Source organism: Oncorhynchus mykiss, chromosome 17, assembly GCF_013265735.2.
Source record: "Oncorhynchus mykiss isolate Arlee chromosome 17, USDA_OmykA_1.1, whole genome shotgun sequence".
Taxonomy (NCBI): domain Eukaryota; kingdom Metazoa; phylum Chordata; class Actinopteri; order Salmoniformes; family Salmonidae; genus Oncorhynchus; species Oncorhynchus mykiss.
The window spans coordinates 70,535,501-70,559,764 of NC_048581.1; the positions used below are offsets into that span (position 1 = coordinate 70,535,501).

Genomic DNA, 24,264 nt, shown 5'->3' on the forward strand with positions numbered 1-24,264 from the left:
ACAGATAGAGAAGAGAGCTCATGTGATAACAAATATGGAATAGGAGAGAGAGAGTGTTGATGAAAAATAACATTTAGTGATGATAGTAGAACGAAGGGAAAAGTAAAAAAGTTAGGGAGAAGTGTTCTCTCTCCTCCATATTGATGTAGACACTGCGCTGTGTTTGCTTCGGGTTACATGAAATACATTGTTACACACACACACATCCTTATGTAGAATAAATACCCACCATAATGGCGCGTATCATCTATTTAATTTATAATGCCCTCGACTTTGTCTCGGGCCTAACAACAACCATGCCAATATATCCTTCAAACACCGGCTTCGAGGGCATTATCACTTTTATACAACGGGTTACCGACATATTTAAATAATGATAGACATAATTATTTATTTGTTTACTATATTTTGATTAATTTATTTATACTATTTCATTCTTCCATGAGATACAGCCCGGACACAAATTTAAAGGTTGCTACACAAGTGACTGGTCATTCGTTCGGTTGCCAGAAACACGACCAAGTCATTAAGTATTTTTGTTCTGTATCTATGGACGTGACCCATTCGAATGGAACATCCATTCGAAATGTTCCATTGCCATACTGGCTGGCAACATTCTTATCACTTGAATGCTAGCTAGCCAACTACGGCTAACTTACAGTCACGTCAAACAGTGCAGCCTGAATAACAGCAAAGTAGCTGCATTTGCGTTTGTTTAAGCGGTTTTCTAGTGACATTTATTTGGATACATCCATAACAATGAGCTAACAATTTCACCTGGCATAAGACATGTTGTCTCTCGTCAGGACACTGTTGTTCAGAGGAGCTAGCCAACAGCAAAGCTAACACAATCACTTTAAACTGAAGCTGCATTTAATTTAATTTTACCTGTTTTCTATTGGCATTTCTTTGTATATATCCATAAAAATTATGCCAGCTTATTCATGATTTGGACTGACAGAGAAAAGCCGTCTGCCTGTCTGTCTTGTCCCGACTCCTGACACGTTTATTACTATGGGACAGCTGGAGATGTTGCAAATGTCGGAGAGACAGACAGCAATGTTTATACAAATATCCGCTGTTGGAAACCAAATTCTAGTGAGACAGTGGATTGTGCAGTGAGATCAACATCATAGCTTTAGTTGGTGGTAACCTGTGGATTAGACACCAGCTGGAATGCGATTTTAACCGATTGGCATCCATGAAAAGACCCACCCATTGTAGAATATAAAATACACACTTGTGTCATGTGAAGAGAAACAAATACAACAAAACAGGTCACCCCGAAAAGAAGTCCAATGAAATCTGTATCTCGATAGATATAGTTAGGTTAGACATAGCAGCAGTGTATATTGGGGTGGCAGTTTGCTGGGTACTGTAGTTCTTCGTGAAGCTGAAACAGTGAGAGCTACCGTGAGTGTGGTGGGCCTCGTGGCCACACAGGGGCCGACACTTACAGAACTGGGAGATGGGTGCGTCTAGCTGGGGTGCAGAACCGGCTCTGTTGTTGAGTTTCTGGACCTGGGTGGGGGGGATGGGCTTGTGGGACTGGCCCGTGGCCCGGTACATGGCCTGGACCCACAGGATACGGTCCTGCTCGTCATCACTGGCAAAGATCACAGTGTCGCCCTCCTTCACTGCATTGAAGAAGGTCCTCCCACCTTCCAGACCTAAGGAATAAATCACTGTTAGCAGTGTTTGTAGGGCTAGTGCTACTGGTACTTACCAGTGCCATATATTTAGGCCATGGTAGTCATTTACATTTGAGGAATTTAGCAGACGGTTTTATCTAAAGCGACTTACACTATGTGCATTCATCTTAAGATAGCTAGGTGACACAACCACAGTAGCAGAAGTACTATTGTAACAAGTAGTGATTCGTGGTAGTTATCTCCAGAAAAGGTATCTGACTTATATCTGCACAGGCTAAATTCCCAAGAGAACAAATGGTTGATGGTTATTAATGTAGGACACAAATACTTTATTTGCACTGTAAAGCCAGATTGTGATTATCTTACCTGCCTGAGGGTCATGTGCATGTTTTGTGTGTAGGACTGTTAATCTGTCACACCCGGATCTGTTTCACCTGTTTTTGTGCTTGTCTTCACCCCCACCAGGTGTCTCCCATCTCCCCTCATTATCCCCTATGTATAACTGCATTTTCTCTTTGTCTGTTGCCAGTTCGTCTTGTCCCGTCAAGTCCTACCAGCGTGTTTCCTGTGCTCTAGTTTTGTTTTTCTTAAGATGGAGATGGCAGCAACCCAACTAGCTCTTAGAAAACTTTGCATTATTTTGTTTTTTTATGTTCTATTTTTTTAACATTATTAGCTCAGGAAATGTTTTGTGCCATGTACAGCCGGGAAGAACTATTGAATATTAGAGCGGCGGTAACTCACCAGAACTACCAGCATTACAACCAGGAATATGACTTCCCTGGAGCAGGTCCTTTGTTCACTCTTCCCGGACAAAATTAACTTATTCCAGAGGCCGACCCAAAACATTGTCGGCAGAGGAGAGGCACTCGAGGCGGCCTCCTGGTTTGACTTAGGAAGCGTGCACACCACCCACCACTTCTGAGTATATTACTCACTAATGTTCAGTCTTTGGATAATAAAGCTGATGAGCTTAGAGCAAAGATTTCTTTCCAGAGAGACATCAGGGCCTGTAGCATACTTTGTTTCACGGAAACATGTCTCTCGGGATACTCTGTCGGAGTCAGTAAAGCCAGCAGGATTCTCAGTACATTGCGCAGACAGGAATAAATATCTCTCCAAGAAGCAGAAGGGTGGGGGGGTGTATTTCATGATTAGCGACTCATGGTGTAATTCTAGGAACATAGAGGAACTCAAGTCATTTTGTCCACCCGACCTAGAATATCTCACAATTAAAACCCTTGTGTTGGCCTAAGGGTCAAACATTTTTAACATCAGAGAAACCCCACTAAATGACATTTTTTTCAACTTGAAATTTGATTACTTTTCCTAGAGTGACCCCAACATTAGAAAAAGCGAAACGCCTTGAACGCCTTTGTTCATATTTCCATGAAAGCTGTACACCACCAGGGTACAAAGATTCTCTTAGGGTCATTTTTGATCAGGCAGTCATAAAATAATATATATACATATATATATTATAAATATATATATATATACATACGCACGCACACACACACACACACACAATTGCCAATTCTGCCCCCCAAAGAAGGACTGTAAAACAAATACTATGTGCTGCACGTGTTCATCTTATTTTATTCTTATTTATTGTTGTTGTTTATACACCTTGTGGGTGGGGGAAATGGTTAAAAAAATGGGAGAAGACCAGTATTTTGTAGTTGAATTCCTCATTGTACAGTTTATAAGAATATATCAGTATGTTGCCAAAAACGTTAAAGATTTATTGTTTCCCTTCAATAAAATGCATTCAAAACTACTTTCTGCACATTTCTGCTACTTTCTTGGCTATACAGGTGCTATCGCTTGCAAAAAAAAATATGTTTACACCTATGCAGTACCATTAGCAATAATAATAATAATAATAAACCTCAACTTTAGCAAAGAAAACAATTATGACAGGTGTGTTGTAATAAAAACGAGTGGTGTCCACTGATTAAATGCAGTCTTTCTGTATTGTGAAGAGGGAAAACCCAGATATTCACAACGTTTCTGATGAATGACAGGTTGTTTCTTCATGCAAAATTGATTTGGAGTTTAAAATTCAATTAAGCTGCTTTATTTGAGGGGTTTAGTGAATTTGACCCTTACACGGAGCCCAAACTGGCTGCGTGCATGCGCCATTGTGCGCCATCGTGCGTAAATGTATTTTGTCCCCCACACCAAACGAGATCACGACACGCAGGTTAAAATATCAAAACAAGGGCCTCCTGGGTGGCGCAGTGGTTAAGGGCGCTGTACTGCAGCGCCAGCTGTGCCACCAGAGACTCTGCGACGCACAATTGGCCTAGCGTCGTCCGGGTTAGGGAGGGTTTGGCCGATAGGGAAATCCTTGTCTCATCGCGCACCAGCGACTCCTGTGGCGGGCCGGGCACAGTGTGCGCTAACCAAGGTTGCCAGGTGCACGGTGTTTCCTCTGACACATTGGTGCGGCTGGCTTCCGGGTTGGATGGCGCTGACTTCTATTTTAGCCCATGGCAACGCAGACACTCGTTGGCGCGCGTGAGCAGTGTGGGTGCAATAATTGATTAATATAGATTTTAAAAAATATTTTTCAAAGCTTGCGCACGCAACGCAAGCGGTGTAGTCAGCCTGTAAGGACAAGGGAATATACAGAATGTTATGACTACACAAGTGGATTGTTGTCTATATTGTCTCCCATCTATATATTGTCTCCCAAGAGAATTCTCATCCGTCATCACCACGGCCGTTTACATCCCACTTCCAGCCAAAACCTCGACGGCCCTCAGCGAACTTCACTGGACTTTATGCAAACTGGAAACCACATATCCTGAGGCTGAATTTAATGTAGCTGGGGATTTTAAGAAAGCAAATCTGAGGACTAGGCTATCTGAGGAAATTCTATCAACATATTGACTGTCCTACTCGCACTACTAAGACTCTCGACCATTGCTATTCAAACTTCTGGGATGCTACAAGGCCCTCTCCCTGCCCTCCCTTCGGCCAATCAGATCACGACGCCATCTTGCTCCTCCCATCCTATAGGCAGAAACTCAAACAGGAAGTGCCTGTGCTTTGTACTATTCAATGCTGGTCTGACCAATCAGAATCCACTCTTCAGGATTGTTTTGATCACGTGGACTGGGATATGTTCCGGATAGCTTGCAAAAATAATCTAGACGCATACACGGAAACGGTGACTGAGTTCATAAGGAAGTGTATAGGAGATGTAGTACCCACTGTGACTATTAAAACCTACCCTAACCAGAAACCATGGATAGATGGTAGCACCACTGCATTTAATAATGTCAAGGCGACTGGTAATATGGCAGAATATAAACGGTGTAGTTATTCAATCCGCAAGGCAATCAAATAAGCTAAACGTCAGTATAGAGATAAAGTAGAGTCGCAATTCAACGGCTCAGACACGAGACGTATGTGTTAGGGACTACAGACAATCAAGGACTACTAAAGGAAAACCAGCCACGTCGCCCAGACCACATCTTGCTTCTGGACAGGCTAAACACATTCTTTGCACGCTTTGACGATAACACAGTGCCACTGACGCGGCCCGCTACCAAGGAATGTGGGCTCTCCTTCTCCGTGGCCGATGTGAGTAAAACATTTAAACGTGTTAACCCTCGCAAGGTTGCCGGTCCAGACGACATCCCTAGCTGTGTCCTCAAAGCATGTGCAGACCAGCTGGCTGGTGTGTTTTCGGGCATATTCAATCTCTTTCTATCCCAGTCTGCTGTCCCCACATGCTTCAGGATGGCCACCATTGCACCTGTAACTAATAAAGTAAAGGTAACTGAACTTAATGACTATAGCCCCATAGCACTCTCCTGTCATCATGAATTGCTTTCAGAGACTAGTCAAGGATCATATCACCTCTACCTTACCTGCCACCCTAGACCCACTTCAATTTGCTTAACGCCCCAATATATCCACAGACGATGCAATCGTCATCACTCTGCACACTGACATATCCAATCTGGACAGGAGGATAACCAATGTAAGAATGCTGTTTATTGACTATAGTTCAGCATTCAACACCATAGTACCCTCCAAGCTCATCATTATGCTCTAGGCCCTGGGTCTCAACCCTGCCCAGTGCAACTGGGTCCTGGACTTCCTGATGGGCCGCCCCCAGGTTGTGAAGGTAGGAAACATCACCTCCACTCCGCTGATCCTCAACACTGGGGCCCCACAAGGGTGTGTACTCAGCCCCGTCCTGTACTCCCTGTTCACCCATGACTGCATGGCCAAGCATGCCTCCAACTCAATCATCAAGTTTGCAGATGACACAACAGTAGTAGGCTTGATTGCCAACAGCGACGAGACAGCCTACAGGGAGGAGGTGAGGGCTCTGGGAGTGTGGTGCCTGGAAAATAACTTCTCACTCAACGTCAACAAAGCAAAGGAGATGATCGTGGACTTCAGGAAACAGCAGAGGATGCACCCCCCATTATCTACATCAACGGGACTGGAGAAGGTTGAAAGCTTCAAGTTCCTTGGCATACACATCACTGACAAACTGAAATGAACCACCCACACAGACAGTGTGGTGAAGAAGGCGCAACAGAGCCTCAGGAGGCAAAATAAATTTGGCTTGTCACCTAAAACTACCCGCCCTCCAGAACACCTACAGCACCTGATGTCACAGGAAGGCCAAAAAGATCATCAAGGACATCAACCACCTGAGCCACTTCCTGTTCACCTCGCTATCATCCAGAAGGCGAGGTCAGTACAGGTGCATCAAAGCTGGGGCCGAGAGACTGAAAATCAGCTTCTATCTATAGGCCATCAGACTGTTAAACATCCATCACTAGCACATTAGAGGCTGCTGACTATAGGCAAAGACTAGGAATCACTGGCCACTTTAAGGAATGGAACACTAGTCACTTTAATAATGTCTACATATCTGGCATTATTCATCTCATGTGAATATGCTGTTTTCTATACTATTCTACAGTATCTCATTCACTTAATAATGCTTACGTATCTTGCATTACTCAACTCATATGTATATACTGTTCTTTTTTCTATACTACTGTATCTAGTCAGTTCTGCTCTGACAACGCTCGTCCATATGTATATGTTCTTAATTCAATCCTACTTAGATTTGTGTGTACTGGGTATATGTTGTGTAATTTGTTAGATATTACTTGTTAGATATTACTGCACTGTCGGAGCTAGAAGCACAAGCATTTTGGCTACACCCGCAATAACATATATGTCACCAATAAAATTTGATTTGATTATTCTTCCCAGTTCTGACCTTTTGGCCTGTCCTGACCCTGATCTTGCCTGCCATCCTGTACCTGCCTGACCCTGATTTGGGTTACGACTCTTTACCTGCCTTGATTTACCATTTGCCTGTCCCTTGTACTATAATAAACTCTGAGACTCATACTGTCTGCCTTCTGTGTCTGCATCTGGGTCTTAGCCTGAGCCTTGATATAATCAGTTAACTCAAGCTAACGTTTTGTAATTTTAGTACACTATTTTTTGATTATCGTGATTAATTGCATTGTCTGAAAGTGGTCAGAAATAGACTAAAAACATCCAAAATACATCATCAAAAACAACAGTGACGTGAAAACAATTTGCCATTGAGGTTAAAGAAAGTGTCCTTTGTCAAATTAAATGATTTTTGCTAACCTTTACTTGGGACAAAATCAATCAATATTCTTGTAATGTGTGTTGTCTAAAAAAATCGTAAATTACAGCTCAAATTCAGCAAATTCTGAATTAGCGATTAATTGTGATTAATCACAACAATCCATTGGTTAACCCGATTGCATTTGTTTATAGTTTGACAGCCCCAGTTGTGTGTTACCTGGCTGAGGATCGGTGTAGTCTACAGTGTAGCCGTCCAGTGTGAGCAGCTCCACAGGCTCTGCCTTCTTCTCTCTGTAGCTGCACATGGCAAAGGTGTACTGGCTCACCTGCACCACAAAGAGAGGGGACAGAGGGCTACTATTAGTTACTGTACATTTTACTCATAGTACTACTCCAGCTGCCATTTACCTGGTACTTCTCACAATAATGCATAATACCAATGAGTACATGGACACCAAAAATGTAATAGAATTGGTAAACTGCTTAGTAATTACTATGTAACTACAATTGTATATCTCAGCAGTTGTCCTTAACCCCATTGTGCTTCAACTCTCACAGATGACACATTTTCTCTAACCCAGGCATTGGACCAATTGTTCGTGATAACCAACCGGGATTAATGGGTTAATGAGCCAATCACCAGGCATAAATGGTGACCAGATTCTGGTCAAGATAGGCATATGGGAAAACAATCTGTGTCTGTGTGTGTATATGTATTAGTGAACGTGTGTGTGTGTGTGTGTGTGTGTGTGTGTGTGTGTGAGAGATAGAGTATGGGAGGGGTAAGTGACAGCTGTGTTGCCCACTCTTGAACCTCTTGTCAGTAATGTGTGTGAGAGTGAGTGGGTATACAAGGATAATCACATTATAATTAGATGAATGAAGTGGCCAAGCCAGGGGAAGAGGGGCTGGTCGAAGCTTGGTTCATGGCTGGTGGAGAGACTGTCACAATGTACAGTGCCTTCAGAAAGTATTCATACCCCTTGACTTATTCCATATTCTGTTGTGTTACAGATGGAATTCTACATGGATTAAAAAAAACATCACCCATCTACATGCAATACCCCATAATGACAAAGTAAAAACATGTTTTTAGAAATGTTTGCACATTTATTGACAATGAAATACAGAAACATCTCATTTACATACAAGTAAGTATTCACATGTTAGATTCACCATTGTCAGTGATTACAAATATGAATCTTCTGGGTAAGTCTCTAAGAACTTTGCATACCCGGATTGTACAATATTTTCCCATGATTATTTTCAACATTCTTCAAGCTCTGTCAAATTGGTTGTTGAGCATTACTAGACAGCCATTTTTAGGTCTCGCCATAGATTTTCAAGTAGATTTAAGTCAAAACTGTAACTCGGCCACTCAGGAACATTCACTGTCTTCTTGGTAAGCAACTTCAGTGTCGATTGTGTAAGTGTAAGTAATAACGTTACCATGCTTGAAAGGATATTCAATATCTGCTTTTTAAAAATGTTACCCATCTACCAATAGGGGCCCTTCTTTGTGAGGCATTGGAAAACCTCCCTGGTATTTGCGGTTAAATCTGTGTTTGAAATTCACTGCTCGACTGAGGGACCTTACAGATAATTGTATGTGTGGGGTACAGCGATGAGGTAGTCATTTAAAATGTAAAATAATGTTAAACGCTATTATTGCACACAGAGTGAGTCCATGCAACTTATTATGTGACTTGTTAAGCAAATTTTTACTCCTGAACTTATTTAGGCTTTTCATAACTTGCTTGAATACTCAATACATTTCAGCTTTTCATTTATTAGTAAATTTGTAAGCATTTCTAAAAACATAATTCCACTTTGACATTATGGGGTATTGTGTGTAGGCCGGTGACAAAAAAAATCTACATTTAATAAAGGTTTAATTCAAACTGTAACACAACAAAATGTGGAAAAAGTCAAGGGGTGTGAATACTTTCTGAAGACACTGTATGTTTCCATGAGCAACATGGTGCGAGTGTGCATGTGTGCTTTAAAAGTAACTCACGTCGATGAGAGAGAGAAGAGAGTGAGTATTTATGTTCTTGGGAGTGTACAGTATGCATATATCCAGCGCTGATACAGTGATATTCTGGATTATTATGTTATTCTGATACAGACAGGGACAGAGAGAGAGGTGGAGAGAGGGGATCAGAGAGTAAGGGGGCGGGTGGTCAGGGTGCTGTTGCTGGGGCCGTTGCCAGGGCGGGGTTATGGCCCTGACTCTGTCACTCAGCGTGGACAGACGAGTGCAGGAGTGACACCCTGTCACAAGAGATGGGAGCCTGACTGCTAGGTGCCAGTCATGCCACGGCAACCCGCGGATCCCGGCCAATCCTGCACCATTGTCACCTCTGCTGCAAGTGGCAGCTCTCACTGGCTGCAGCCTGCCTCTGTGTGACAACAGAGATTCACTGTCAGGGCACTGATGAGGCCCCGGGTGGAGCTCGCTGGGCCACTACCCAGCTTCACGGTGCCCACTTGCCTTCGGCACGTCACTGGGGCACATCAGAACTCCTCCTCTCCTTCCTACCCCCTCGCCTGCCTCTCTCTCTCTCTCCTACCACTTCCCTGTTAAGTTCCCTTGCCTGTTAAAGTTTGGGCCTGTCTGGGCCAGGCGAGATAGATACAGAGACAGACACAGAAACACAGAGCAGGAGGCAGAGAGAGACTATTGGCTCAGAGTTTGGCTGACCTGCTGTCAAACTGACCGTTAAATTATTTTAAAAGACTTGGCTCCCTGATTACCCTACATGCTTTGCTCTCATAACCTTGTTATCGTTGAGAGTCTATAAATTGGATTGTTTGATGGGTGGGGTGGGGCTGGGGGGCAGACCAGAGATGTGATCAATGTGGTTGTTTGTCAGGGAGGGGATCACTGGGTATGAAGGTTGTCATAATCAACTGCTTAATAACTTTACACCAGAGCTAGTGCACAGCAACACAGAGAGCGAGAGAGAGGGAGAGGGGGAGAGAAAGAGAGAGAGAAAAGAGCACGAGAGAGAGGGTAAGTGAACAGAGAGGGGAAAAAGAAAAGAGAGAGTGAAAGGAGGAGGGAGGGAGAAAGACTAAGAGTGCAGAGGGGAGCTGAGTGAGAGAGTGGCTGCTGCCAGCTGTGTTGGAGGGCAGCCTCCTGACTGCTGAATAATTAGACTTCACTTTGCATTATAAAAAATTGGTTTATGGCTCCAATCTGTTCTGTTGAGCAGGGACATGGCAGGGCATTCAACTAGCCAGCTAGCACCACAGGCAGGATTAACTCTGAACAGGGTGAGGGTAGGAGGAGGGAGTGGCAAGAGTTGGGGTTGGGGAGGAAGCCAATAAGTGTGATCCTTTGACACTTAATTTAGTTAAAACACAGTTTCACAGGTTTAGAGTGGCATTTTTGCCTCTCGTGATGGGATGGTTCAGTGGAGCTCGACGGCTTTGATAGCGATGCTTTCCACTTTCATTGGGTATGAAAGGGTATCACACAGGAATGAGGGTTACATGGTATGAACCATCATGACAGCCACCTGGTGGGATGTTCAACCCTGGCTCGTTCTTGTTCTCTGGCACATCTAGCGTGTTTACATAGTGTCTTAGTTATGACAGATGCACACCTGTAGAACGCTGTTGATGACGTGTTGTTGGCGTGTTGCTGCCATGTTTCATGGGTGATGCCAGCGTCCGTCACCCAGCCCTGTAAATTATCTACTCACTCCATGTAATTAACAACTCATGAATAATTCAACAGGAAACTAATCTCTGAAATAAATACCCCCCAGTGTAAGCTGTGCTATTTATGAGTATCATGGCAAATGTCAATCAAACGGCATTTAGCATGTGTGTGTGTACCAGACCTGGGTTCAATAACTAATTACTTTCACATGCATTTCGAAGTAAGTATTCAGAATATTTTTTTTGTTGAAAAGACAAGTAGTTGGAAACTCATGGAAAGTATTGGCATGTATTTGAAAATACTAAAATACCTTGACTCAAATACACTCCCATGCATTTAACCCAGGTATTTGAAAATACTATTTGAAAATACTGTCAAATACTTCAAATAGAAGCAGTTGAGTCGGGCCACTCAAAAACACATAATATAATAATCAAATACACATCTGGTGTGCAGCTGATGTGATCTTGCTGTTTATGAAGTTATTTCACAGGAGGGTTGAACATCACAGAGTGCTGATTGTGAATCTCATCCACAGTAATTAACACAGCTAACTCAAAACAAACCCTGAAATACACCCAAACACTTAGTTTCTCACTTAAATTATTAATTTATATTTCATATGCAGTATCAGTCAAAAGTTTCAAGGGTTTTTCTTTATTTTTACTATTTTCTACATTGTAGAATAATAGTGAAGACATCAAACTATGAAATAACACATATTTCATCTCAACATCAATCTCCAAACGTACAAATACATTTGAGTCCATAACACCAATAGATTATTGAATACTTACACGCGACTTAACATAATAAAAACAGAAGCAAGAAAATGTTTTACAAATCAAATTATGCACAAACATAGGACATGCATGATGTCTATCTATCTCTCTATGACACATACTGACACACAAGAACACACACTTCATCTCACTGTCATGAACAAACAAGCATCCTTTCTCTCCAGGAAACACACCCACACACACACACAGTGGCAGTCTATTGACCGGTATTTGTCACATGCTGTCTGTATAGCTGGAAGCAAGTGAGAGGAGCATTCCGTGGGCTCTTTTAGCTGCGAGTGCTAGGCCAGCCAGCATACACCGGTTTGTCATTCGCCTGTCAACTCCTCGCCTTGAGACATATCCTCCCGAACTCAGAAGAGACTGCATAATGCTCCAAATGATGCACAAAAAATGGCTGCTACAGCTACAAAGCTTCTGACAAGAACTGTATTAGACCTTTATCATCCTAGTCAACTAGATGAAGACACGTACTACAGCTTGACAGTTAAAACACATATCACTTATTGGGCTAGTGCTGACCATGGTTATTTAGCTGTAAGTATTTTGTTCTTACCTGCACCAAGACATAGAATCTCTTCTTCCATCTCTTCCACACATTTTTACCAATAGCCCATAGGTACCTAAGTAAACAAAAGCAATGGTTTAACAACAGGTTGTGTGGACTATGGTGGATGTCCTTTCTACACAGGCTGCTTTACAATATTCAATTTTGTGTTGCATAATTTTGTCCTGGAGAAGTGGCATGCTAAAAAAGCATATGCATTTGTTTATGTCACAACTAAGCAATAGGGGGAGGGGGGGGGGGGGGGGTATATGGTCAATATACCATGGCTAAGGACTGTTCTACGCACGACGCAACGCGGAGTGCCTTGATAAAGACCTTAGCCATAGTATATTGGCAATATACCACAAGGTGTCTTATTGCTATTATAAACTGGTTACCAACTTAATTAAAGCAGTAACAATAAATGTTGTCATACCCATGGTATACGGTCTGCTATACCATGGCTGTTAGCCAAACAGCATTCAGGGCTTGAACCATCCAGTTTATGATGATAAATATACAAAACATTATGAACACCTGCTCTTTCCATGACATAGACTGACCAGGTGAATCCAGGTAAAATATATGATCCCTTATTGATGTCACTTGTTAAATCCACTTCAATCAGTGTATAGTCCTGGCCAAAAGTTGAGAATGGCACAAATATTAATTTTCACAAAGTCTGCTGCCTCAGTTTGTATGATGGCAATTTGCATATACTCCAGAATGTTATATAGAGTGATCAGATGAATTGCAATTAATTGCAAAGTCCCTCTTTGCCATGCAAATTAACTGAAGGCCAAAACCCCATTTCCACTTCATTTCAGCCCTGCCACAAAAGGACCAGCTGACATCATGTCAGGGATTCTCTCGTTAACACAAGTGTGAGTGTTGACGAGGACAAGGCTGGAGATCACTCTGTCATGCTGATTGAGTTCAAATAACAGACTGGAAGCTTCAAAAGGAGGGTGATGTTTGGATTCATTGTTCTTCCTCTGTCAAATATGGTTACCTACAAGGAAACACGTGCTTTCATTATTGCTTTGCACAAAATGGGTTTCAACAGGCAAGGATATTGCTGCCAGTAAGATTGCACCTACATCAACCATTTATCGGATGATCAAGAACTTCAAGGAGAGCGGTTCAAAGGCTTCTGGGCGCCCAAGTAAGTCCAGCAAGCGCCAGGACCGTCTCCTAAAGTTGATTCAGCTGAGGGATCGGGGCACCACCAGTACAGAGCTTGCTCGGGAATGGCAGCAGGCAGGTGTGAGTGCATCTGCACGCACAGTGAGGTCGAAGACTTTTGGAGGATGGCCCGGTGTAAAGAAGGGGAGCAAAGAAGCCACTTCTCTCCAGGAAAAACACCAGGGACAGACTGATATTCTGCAAAAGGTACAGGGATTGGACTGGTGAGGACTGGGGTGAAGTCATTTTCTCTGATGAATCCCCTTTCCGATTGTTTGGGGCATCCGGAAAAAAGCTTGTCTGGAGAAGACAAGGTGAGCACTACCATCAGTCCTGTGTCATGCCAACAGTAAAGCATCCTGAGACCATTCATGTGTGGGGTTTCTTCTCAGCCAAGGGAGTGGGCTCACTCACAATTTTGCCTAAGAACACAGCCATGAATAAAGAATGGTACCAACACATCCTCCGAGAGCAACTTCTCCCAACCATCCAGGAACAGTTTGGTGACGAACAATGCCTTTTCCAGCATGATGGAGCACCTTGCCATAAGGCAAAATTGATAACTAAGTGGCTCGGGGAACAAAACACTGATAGACCTTAATCCCTTAATCCCATTGAGAACTTGTGGTCAATCATCAAGAGGCGGGTAGACAAACAAAACCCCACAAATTCTGACAAACTCCAAGCATTGATTATGCAAGAATGGGCTGCCATCAATCAGGATGTGGCCCAGAAGTTAATTGACAGCATGCCAGGGCGGATTGCAGAGGTTTTGAAAATCAAATCAAATCAAAACAAATTTATTTATATAGCCCTTCGTACATCAGCTGATATCTCAAAGTGCTGTACAGAAACCCAGCCTAAAACCCCAAACAGCAAGCAATGCAGGTGTAGAAGCACGGTGGCTAGGAAAAACTCCCTAGAAAGGCCAAAACCTAGGAAGAAACCTAGAGAGGAACCAGGCTATGTGGGGTGGCCAGTCCTCTTCTGGCTGTGCCGGGTGGAGATTATAACAGAACATGGCCAAGATGTTCAAATGTTCATAAATGACCAGCATGGTCGAACAACAATAAGGCAGAACAGTTGAAACTGGAGCAGCAGCACGGCCAGGCGGACCGGGGACAGCAAGGAGCCACCACGCCAGGCACTCCCGGGGCACGGTCCCAGGGCCCAGGTCCTCCGAGAGAGAGAAAGAAAGCGAGAATCAGAGAGAGCATATGTGGGATGGCCAGTCCTCTTCTGGCTGTGCCGGGTGGAGATTATAACAGAACATGGCCAAGATGTTCAAATGTTCATAAATGACCAGCATGGTCGAATAATAATAAGGCAGAACAGTTGAAACTGGAGCAGCAGCACGGCCAGGTGGACTGGGGACAGCAAGGAGTCATCATGTCAGGCAGTCCTGGGGCATGGTCCTAGGGCTCAGGTCCTCCGAGAGAGAGAAAGAAAGAGAGAAGGAGAGAATTAGAGAACGCACACTTAGATTCACACAGGACACCGAATAGGACAGGAGAAGTACTCCAGATATAACAAACTGACCCTAGCCCCCCGACACATAAACTACTGCAGCACAAATACTGGAGGCTGAGACAGGATGGGTCAGGAGACACTGTGGCCCCATCCGAGGACACCCCCGGACAGGGCCAAACAGGAAGGATATGAAAAAGAAGGGTCAACACTGCAAATATTGACTCTTTGCATCAACTTCATGTAATTGTCAATAAAAACCTTTGACACTTATGAAATTCTTGTAATTATACTTCAGTATTCCATAGTAACATCTGACAAAAATATCTAACGACACTGAAGGCAGCAGACTTTGTGAAAATGTATATGTCATTCTCAAAACTTTTGGCCACGACTGTAGATGAAGGGGAGGAGACAGGTTAAAGGTTAAAGCCTTCAGACAATTGAGACATGGATTGTGTATGTGTGCCATGCTGGGTTTTTCACGCTCAACAGTTTCCTGTGTGTATCAAGAATGATCCATCACCCAAAGGACATCCAGCCAACTTGATACAACTGTGGGAAGCATTGGAGTCTACATGGGCCAGCATCCCTGCGGAACGCTTTCGACACCTTGTAGAGTCCATGCCCCGACGAATTGAGGCTGTTCTGAGGGAAAAAGGTGGGGATTGCAACTCAATATTAGGAGGATATTCTTAAAGTTTTTAATGTTCTTAATCAACTTGCGCAAATGGAGATTGCAAACAATAACAGAGATGCTTGTGCTTAGGTTTGCAAAGCTACCGGTAATTTACTAAAGTTACTGGAATCTTCAGAAATGTGGGTAATTAACAGAAAATCTATGGCAATCTATCGTAACTTTGGTAATTTATAATTGAATAACTTTTTATTATTCATATAGAGTATTCATTTATTATATCTGTGTCCATATTTTTCATGAGTATAGTACATAGAAAATATGGTTCAAGATTTTTTTTAAAGCCTAATTAATGAAAAACGCCTGTAATAAACAATGGCATTATATTCAATTAACTCTGCAACTCTTCCGACTATTGACATTTTTCACAACTGCCACCAGTTTGATGCCAAAACATTGACAACAAATAGATACTGACATAGTAAAATAAACCTTCATATGAAACACCAAGTGTATGGTTTATATATAGGATAATGTTTAACAGCTCTGCCATTCCATTTTTTTATTTAAAAATCTTATTTAATTATTTGTACATGTGGTAAGCCCACACGGAGGGCCAGAGATGATTACAGACACCTGTGATAATCTGAAATACCCAAAAGGGCCACTAGATGTCTTGTAATAGATTACATACAATTCTTGAAAGATACCAAAATTCTGGTAGTTTGCTGGTAAACTTTGAAAGTTTCCAGTAATATACACTCCCTTAGCTACCCTACTTGTGCTACAGTAAAATGTCTCTACTGACCTCTAATGGTTAAAAGTTGTTACTGCTACCTTTTACTATGGCAAGGGTTTTAGCGCTAGGGATACCTTGTTTGTTCATGGTTTTAAAGTGGGAAAATAACTGTTTTCTGATATTTACTTAATTCAGAGAAGAACATGGTTTGTGGATGGGAGTGCCATAAATTATCCTGACACATCCAGAACCCCAGCTATTGTATGTGCCAGTGGACGTCCCTACATGTGGGTTTGATCACTGCACTCTGGTTTGTTGAGTGCCATCAGTCTTGAGTCTGCGGAAGTCCCGAATGAGTTGTGTTGTTTCTTGTTGTGTTATGAAGAGATCAGAGGATGAAGGAGGAGGAGGGCTTTGGAAAAGAACATCTGAGGGTGAGGACCCCAGCTCTGCCTGAATCTGCCCGCTCCTCCCCCTGGTCAGGCTAGGGGTGCCCTGGTTCGCCTCCCTCTGCCTGTGTACCCTCCTTTTTAGTTTCGGGGCTTCAGGGCTTGTCGCTCTGAATAAACTAGTGCCCAAGGAGCAGCGGGCAAGGGGGCTGCCAGCAGCCTGCCAGGCAGAGGCTGGTACAGGGAGCTAAGGGCCCTAATGCAGGCTACTGTAGGGCCACCCCAAGAGCAGATCAGGCCCCACAGGCCCTGTACAGGAAGCATATGGAGGAGTGAGTGAGGGAGACAGGCGGAGCGCCTCAAAGCGCAGACACTGGGTAGCACTTAGGCTTCCCCATAGAGCAGGACGTGCACACATACACACACGCACACACACACGCGCACACACGCACACGCGCACACACACACACGCGCGCACACACACACACACACACGCACACTGAAGGAGACAGGAGGGGGGAGGAAGTGAGGAATGTGATGTTAACATGTCCTTATGTCTCTGAGTTGGTGCTGTCGCATCACTTCTATCACTAGCCATCAAGCTAATCACAGTCATTATTTGCTGCTTGATCTGGGGTTAGTAGGGTGCCAAGACATTTTCTTGATATCCATTCATGACAGTCAGAGTTCTTACTCTTTTTCAATGTTCTCTTTAACTCAATCAATACCAACAGGCTGCAGGCAACATTTGAGTGGTTCTGACCTGGTTTTAAACCCCTCCTGAATTGTCTGTTTGGCCTACAGACTTCTTTCGCTCTGAATCCACCCACAGCAGCCATGCACCTGTGCAGTCTACAGAGGTTGTAATATTGAGGAGTTTGTGAGACAAATCAAATCAAGACACAATACCGAAAACGGTTCATCTCATGAAAATGTCTCTAAAGTCTGAACAGTTTGAGCTATAAACTATTATGAAAAGCTGAGACTATCCCGAAAAGTAGAGACTGTCACGAACGTGCACGTGTTGTCTGTTTTGCTCTACGAGGTTCACAAGCCACACAGGACTCGTCAGAAGGTAAGGGTTTTCATAAATTTCCGCACATTTTTCTAGTGACATTAGTCTATAAAACTCATGAATGTAACTTATGTCAAATTGTTTTTCAGTTTACTTGTAGCCCTGGTTGTCCTGAAAAGAAAATGGTAAAGCACTTCCCTGTGAGGCAAAATATGAGGGCTGGACAAACAGATACATAACATTTGTGACAGAACCAGGCTGATTTGAGCTAATTGGGCTTTAACATGGTAATGTCTTACATGTTTGTAGAAGTGTAAGGCTATCCACACTTTGTTTATGCAGTGTTTCCCCTATATTGCTACCGCTGCTAGAGATATGATTTCCTAGAGTAAACACTGTAATACCGAGCCCAGGCAATGGAACCTGTACAGAGATCTTTACATTTCACTCAAAATGAACGATGACTGTTTTAAATTGCTGGGGTGAAAGCAGTGAATTACTGAAAGAGAGTACTTTATTATGTAGGCTTGATAAATGCAGTAGCACAATATTTGAAAAAATCTAAAATTGTCAGATGTCACAGTGCCAATTACACAGTAAAGTTCAATGTATGTTGAAGATCATAGTTTAAAGGTCAAGATAAAGTAAAGGTTGCCTGTTTTGGTCAGTCGATCGTCTCTGTTCTGGAAGTGTGTTATGCAGTAATGAGCAGAACCGCTAGATGGCAGCAAACCATTGTTTGATCTAGAGTTTCAGCGCAAAGTAACTTACCCACAGTGCTTCATGTTTTGTGGCTTGTCCATGCGGATGGCCAGTTTGATCTTCAGGTCACTGTCAGGGCAGCCTTTGGACACGGACATCTTGTGCAGTTCTGACTGTTTGGGACTGTTGGGGGTGGGATGGAGCACAACCTGGAAGCACAATGGCACATCCAGTATACCTATTATACAAGTCAAGTCAAGTCATAGATAAAGCACACAGTCATGTAAGGTTGTATCAATGTATATGTCGATATATATATATATATATATATATGATAGTATCAATGTATACACCATATTCATGTCAAAGTAGCAACCATTTTGAAATGTGAAAAACGAGTTTGCTGCCAACTATGCCTATCTCTGGCTCCAGTCGTATAGGCTCTTACCCTGCCCAGCTCTTTGTCCTCCAGGGCCAGTACTCCTGTGCTCTCAGTAAATAGCTTCACCTTTACAGCTGGCAGGGGGTGTGTGGTAGTGAAGTCCCCCTGGGTCCCCCAGCTGGAACACACACACAAGACCACAGGGTTAAATAGTGACATGATATGTTTGACATGGAAAATGGCGTCTTGCTGCTCTGTTACAGATCATTTGTTAATCACACATTTAATCTTTTCACAGGAGAGGGAGAAGATCATTTAAATGTTTAAATCCACTTTATTGGATCAAGACCCTAAACTACAGTAGTGAGGAGAGAGCAAGAGCAAGCGAGAGAGAGAGTGTGTGTGTGTGTGTGTGTGTGTGTGTGTGTGTGTGTGTGTGTGTGTGTGTGTGTGTGTGTGTGTGTGTGTGTGTGTGTGTGTGTGTGTGTGTGTGTGTGTGTGTGTGTGTGTGTGTGTGTGTGTGTGTGTGTGTGTGTGTGTGTGTGTGTATGACAAACCCGGTGTATTCAAAAGACACATTCTGAGGAAGAGATAGCACAGGGAAACCTTGACAGGAGAGGGAGAAGGGAGAAGATCATTTAAATGTTTAAATCCACTTTATTGGATCAAGACCCTAAACTACAGTAGTGAGGAGAGAGCAAGAGCAAGCGAGAGAGAGAGAGAGTGTGTGTGTGTGTGTGTGTGTGTGTGTGTGTGTGTGTGTGTGTGTGTGTGTGTGTGTGTGTGTGTGTATGACAAACCCGGTGTATTCAAAAGACACATTCTGAGGAAGAGATAGCACAGGGAAACCTTGACAGCACAAGCACTATTACATAATTCCTAAATCACTCAGCATGCCTTTGGGATGCATCACAACCATCTGTGAACTAGCTCCAAGCTGTGAGGTGTTTCTCTGTGTGTCATTTCGCACTGATGGGCTGTATCTCCTTTCTATGTGGTCTTACAGTATATCTGTGAAGAAGATCCCAAGTTTCACACTTAAGTCCTGTACTTACAGCAGTTACCATCTATGAAGCATTTCTCTGATGTGATGGATCCACAGTGTGAGTATTCCTTTGTAACGTTTAACTACTATACAAGAGAATAAGTCTGTAAGCGGTATATACAGTAAGTGGTATCTCTGGCACACCCAAATAAAGCAGGAAATGGAGGGTGTTTGAAAGGGGATGCTATTATAGAATGTTGTGAAAACAGTTGATTATGTGATTCAAATGCCTTGTGCCACAGGGTTATTGTTGGTAGAGAATATTTACTGTACCTATGTAACCAGCAATAACGTTATCTAACGTCATTAGCTAAGTTACACCAGAGAGGTTATTATATTCCAGTATCTCTGGTTATGCTCACCAACATCAGTTGTTGCACACCAAGCTAGCGTTACTGTTACAGCCTTGGGGACCGACAAACTCCAACCATCTATTCCGCATACCAGGGTCCTTCGGCAGGGCATGCAAACCATTCAACTTTGACAGTGGAGGCATTGTCAATCCGTATAGGGGTTTTCAGTCTGCCGAACACGTTGTGGCGATGTGTCACGACTTCTGCCGCTCGGCGGTCGATGTCGCCAGTCTTCTAGCCATCGCCGATCCACTTTTCATTTTCCATTGGTTTTGTCTTTGTTTCCCACACACCTGATTTTCATTTCCCAATTACTGGTCATGTATTTAACTCTCTGTTTCCCCCATGACTTTGTGTGTGATTGTTTATTGTTCATGTCGGTACATTTCCGGCTGGTTTTGCCCGGGTGCTGTTTTCACCCGTGTTTTGTGGCAACCGTTATTGTTCGCACATTGGTACTGTTACTCGTGCTATTTTCTTGAGTAAAGTGCGTTGTTCACTCATCTCTGCTCTCCTGCGCCTGACTTCATACACCAGCTACACCCACCACCTGACACGATGAAACAACGGAGCCCCATTAAAATGAAAGGAATTGAAGTGGACAGAGGGGCGAGGAGCAAAAGGGGCCCTGATTTGTTCACATAACTGTAATCCAAACTGTAATCCAAACTCGTTGTGAAGCACTGAGGTTCCAAATGTATTTTAGTCAAGACTGATATTATTACCAAAATTATGCTATTTACACTGTGTAGTCAATTTTGACACTAAAATAAATGTTTGACTCATATCGATGCCACATAGGCCATTTCCAACGGCATTAGTTGCTTTTTAGGGGCAGTCACTCTTTAAATGACCAAGGATAAGCAACCTAAGGGTGGGTTGCACCAACATGGATTAACTCTTAAACAGAGGTAAATCAAGGTGTGTCTACTAATCTTGTTGCACCAAATTTTAAACCTAGTTTAAATGAATCATAGTTAAATTCAATTCTTCCTCTAATCGAAGTTTAGTTTTCACTTTAAATCTAGATTCATTTTAAACCTGTTGTTCAATAAAAAAATGAATATAAATTTAGATTGGAGATTCATTCTAAACTACCACTTGAGGTGGTTGAACTGATCAAATGGCAGCATATCTACTGTGGAGAAACCAAAACGACAGAGTTCCTCAGAGAATAATTAGAGAGATTAAATCCTGTTGAATTTTATGATAGTGATGAGTTTTTCAAGAAGATACCGCTTCTCCAAGGACTCTGATGCAACTGGAAGGAAAGGTTGGACCAACCATTAAGCATGGGAGTGATAGGAACGTGGCTGTACCCCCACTACTTCAGCTCCTGGTGGCCCTACGGTTCTACGCAACTGGATATTTTCCAGATGGTATATGGGGACATTTTTGAACTCCACAATTCAACCATCTGCAGGATTGTAGTCAGTGTCCTATGTTATTACCGGTCTGAAGAATCAGTACATAAGGTTCAATTCTACAGAGGAGACAACAGCTGGGTTTTATAGGATAACTAGATTCCCAGGTGTGTAACGATTAATAAACTGTACACACATTCCCATTCCCAACCCTGGTGGCAAGAACGGAGAGCTATTCCGTTAACGGAAAGGTTACTGCTCCATCAACATGCAAGCTGTCTGATGACAAAGGTCAGCTCGCCAACATCGTAGCTAGATAGCCAGGATCCCCCCTTGACAGCAGAATCTTTGACAATAGTCATCTGTGTGCAATGCTGGAAAGGGGGGCTTATGAAGGCCACCTACTAGGTGATGTGGGTACCTTATCACTCCCCTTTTAAACCCCCAGACACCTGAAGAGAGAGAATACAACACCTCTCATATTCTGGCAAGACGTCTCAGAGAGAGGTTTTGGAGTTTGGGAAAAAATATTCCCGTGTCTACAGGGCCACTCAGTAAACAATTCAAGCTTCTGCAAAGAACCACAGAAAACACACTATCATGAAATAATAAGATACACCTGAGTCGAATAAAAGTTTCTAGGGCAGTCTCTGCCCCCTCCCCCCTACAACCACCATATAGTTGTTTGAAGTCTCTAACAAGACCCGGATCCAGGATGTCCCGGGCAGGCATCCACGCCCGCTCCTCGGGACCATAGCCCTCACGGTCCACCAGGTACTGCAGGGTCCCTCGGACGCCGGACTGTGTAGGCCGGGCGGCCATCCACAAGTTGAGGGGGCGGAGGAGCAGGTGTGGGGGAGAGAATGGACTGGTCCTTACCAGCTTGAGATGGGAGACATGAAAGGACGGACAGACCCTCATGGACCTGGGAAGCTGGAGACAATAGGTGACCGAGTCGATGCGACTCAGGATCTTGAATGGTCCTATGTAGCAAGGATCCTTTAAGGGAAGATCACGGGTGGACAGCCACACCCGTTGACCTACTTGAGGAGCTGAAGAGTTCTCCGGTGCCGGTTTGCCTGATGTTGGTGGCTGGCAGAGGAGGATCACGCTCTGATCCAGGTGTGGCGACGTCGTCAAATGAACTGATGGCACCCCCGCTTCGGCCTCTTGTTTAGGAAACAGGGGGGGAGGAACTTCTCCAGCTCATGGTTGGGCCGCTCAGTTTGCCCATTCGACTGAGGGTGGAACCCGAGGAGAGACTCACGATGCCCCCAAGAGGGAACGGAAGGCCTTCCAATACCGTGTGAAGAACTGGGGCCCACGATCTGAAACAAAGTCCTGCGGAAGTGTGTGTAGTCGAAAGACATGGATAATCATGAGATCAGCGGTCTCCTTCGCTGAAGGCAACTTGGAGAACCGATCGACGACAACCAGGATAGTGGTAAGCAAGTGAATACTTGCTTTGGGCACAGATGGAACAGGCCCGCAGCAAAGGATATCACATCCTCCAGTGTCCAATTAACCCCTGGATGCCCAGTTAATTTAGAGGAGTGTCGCCATTGTAGTACTCGGGACCGGGCAGATCACGGAACGTAAAGTCTGTTAGTGGGTCCCCTGCCGGGGTCAGGTTCTTGGCTCTGGGCTTGTCGGACCATGGTACTGCATATCACAGAGGCCACAATGTGTGAGCTGGGGATGATGGACTCGGGGTCCCTCTCCCCGTTAGAGACATCATGTTGGCGGGACAGGGCATCTGCCTTCTGATTCTTGGATTCCGGGTGAAAGGCTAGTGTGAAAACGAACCTGTTAAAAAACAGAGCCGACCTAGCCTGGCGAGCGTTCAACCTCTTGGCTTTTTTAAAGGAGACCAAGTTCATCCCACCACAACCGATTCAACATATTCCATTTTATAAGAATTGGGCCCCTTAGACCAACTGCAATGTGGAGGACATCAGGGGTAGGGGGTAACGATTCTTGATCGTAATCTGGTTCAGCCCTCTGTAGTTGATGCAGGGACACAGCCCTCCATCCTTCTTACCCATGAAGAAGAAATCTGCACCAGCAGAGGATGTAGAGGGGTGAACGAAACCTGCCTCCGGTGACCCCCGGATGTAATTGTCCATGACTGCTGCTTCAGATAGAGGATAGAGAACAGACGATCCTGGGGGGGTGTGGTGCCGGGTAGGAGTTCTATGGCTCAGTCATAAAGACGATGAGGGGGAAGGGTGGCAGCCTGCCTCTTACTGAAGGCCTCTTGGAAGTCGAAGTATTAGGGAGGGAGAGTGGGCAAGTCTTGATCTTCAAGGAATGCAGGAGGACACAGCGAGGCTCTTGGTGGGGGTCTTAGACATTTTTTCTGGCAGTCCTTACCCCAGTCTAGTAGGTATTCTGTGGACCAGGAAACTAGTGGGTTAAGTAGCGCTAGTCAAGGGTACCCTAGGATGATGTAGGTGGTCATGGCCCAATCGGTGCGGAATGAAGAGGACTGTAGCTTGAACATCAGAGAACACTGAGTGAGGAAGCCCTTGCATCCTCCTGGGTGGCCGTCATACCGCTCGGGAGCTGGGATCTTGGGTTCCCGGAGGAACCACGACAACGTCTGTAGCACTGAGCGATGAGACCTGGGCATTGGTTCCTCCTGGGTTGGGGGCGTGTTGTGGTGGGATGGACTCAGCAAGTGCCTGAAGGGTCCCAGAGATTTTGG

General features: G+C 44.0%; 1 protein-coding gene across 9 annotated transcripts in view; it reads right to left on the reverse strand.

Annotated features, from left to right (window-relative positions):
* The window catches only part of LOC110493244 (calcium-dependent secretion activator 1), a 155,072-nt gene that overhangs the window by 71,549 nt on the left and 59,259 nt on the right, over positions 1-24,264 (reverse strand). For all 9 annotated transcript variants that reach the window (XM_036950551.1, XM_036950557.1, XM_036950556.1 and 6 more), the window contains 5 exons: positions 18,862-18,973; positions 18,483-18,622; positions 12,289-12,355; positions 7,477-7,585; positions 1,458-1,670 (listed from right to left, as the gene is read on the reverse strand). In XM_036950551.1, the coding sequence (XP_036806446.1) occupies positions 1,458-1,670; positions 7,477-7,585; positions 12,289-12,355; positions 18,483-18,622; positions 18,862-18,973 (641 nt within the window). The remainder of the gene's footprint in view (positions 1-1,457; positions 1,671-7,476; positions 7,586-12,288; positions 12,356-18,482; positions 18,623-18,861; positions 18,974-24,264) is intronic.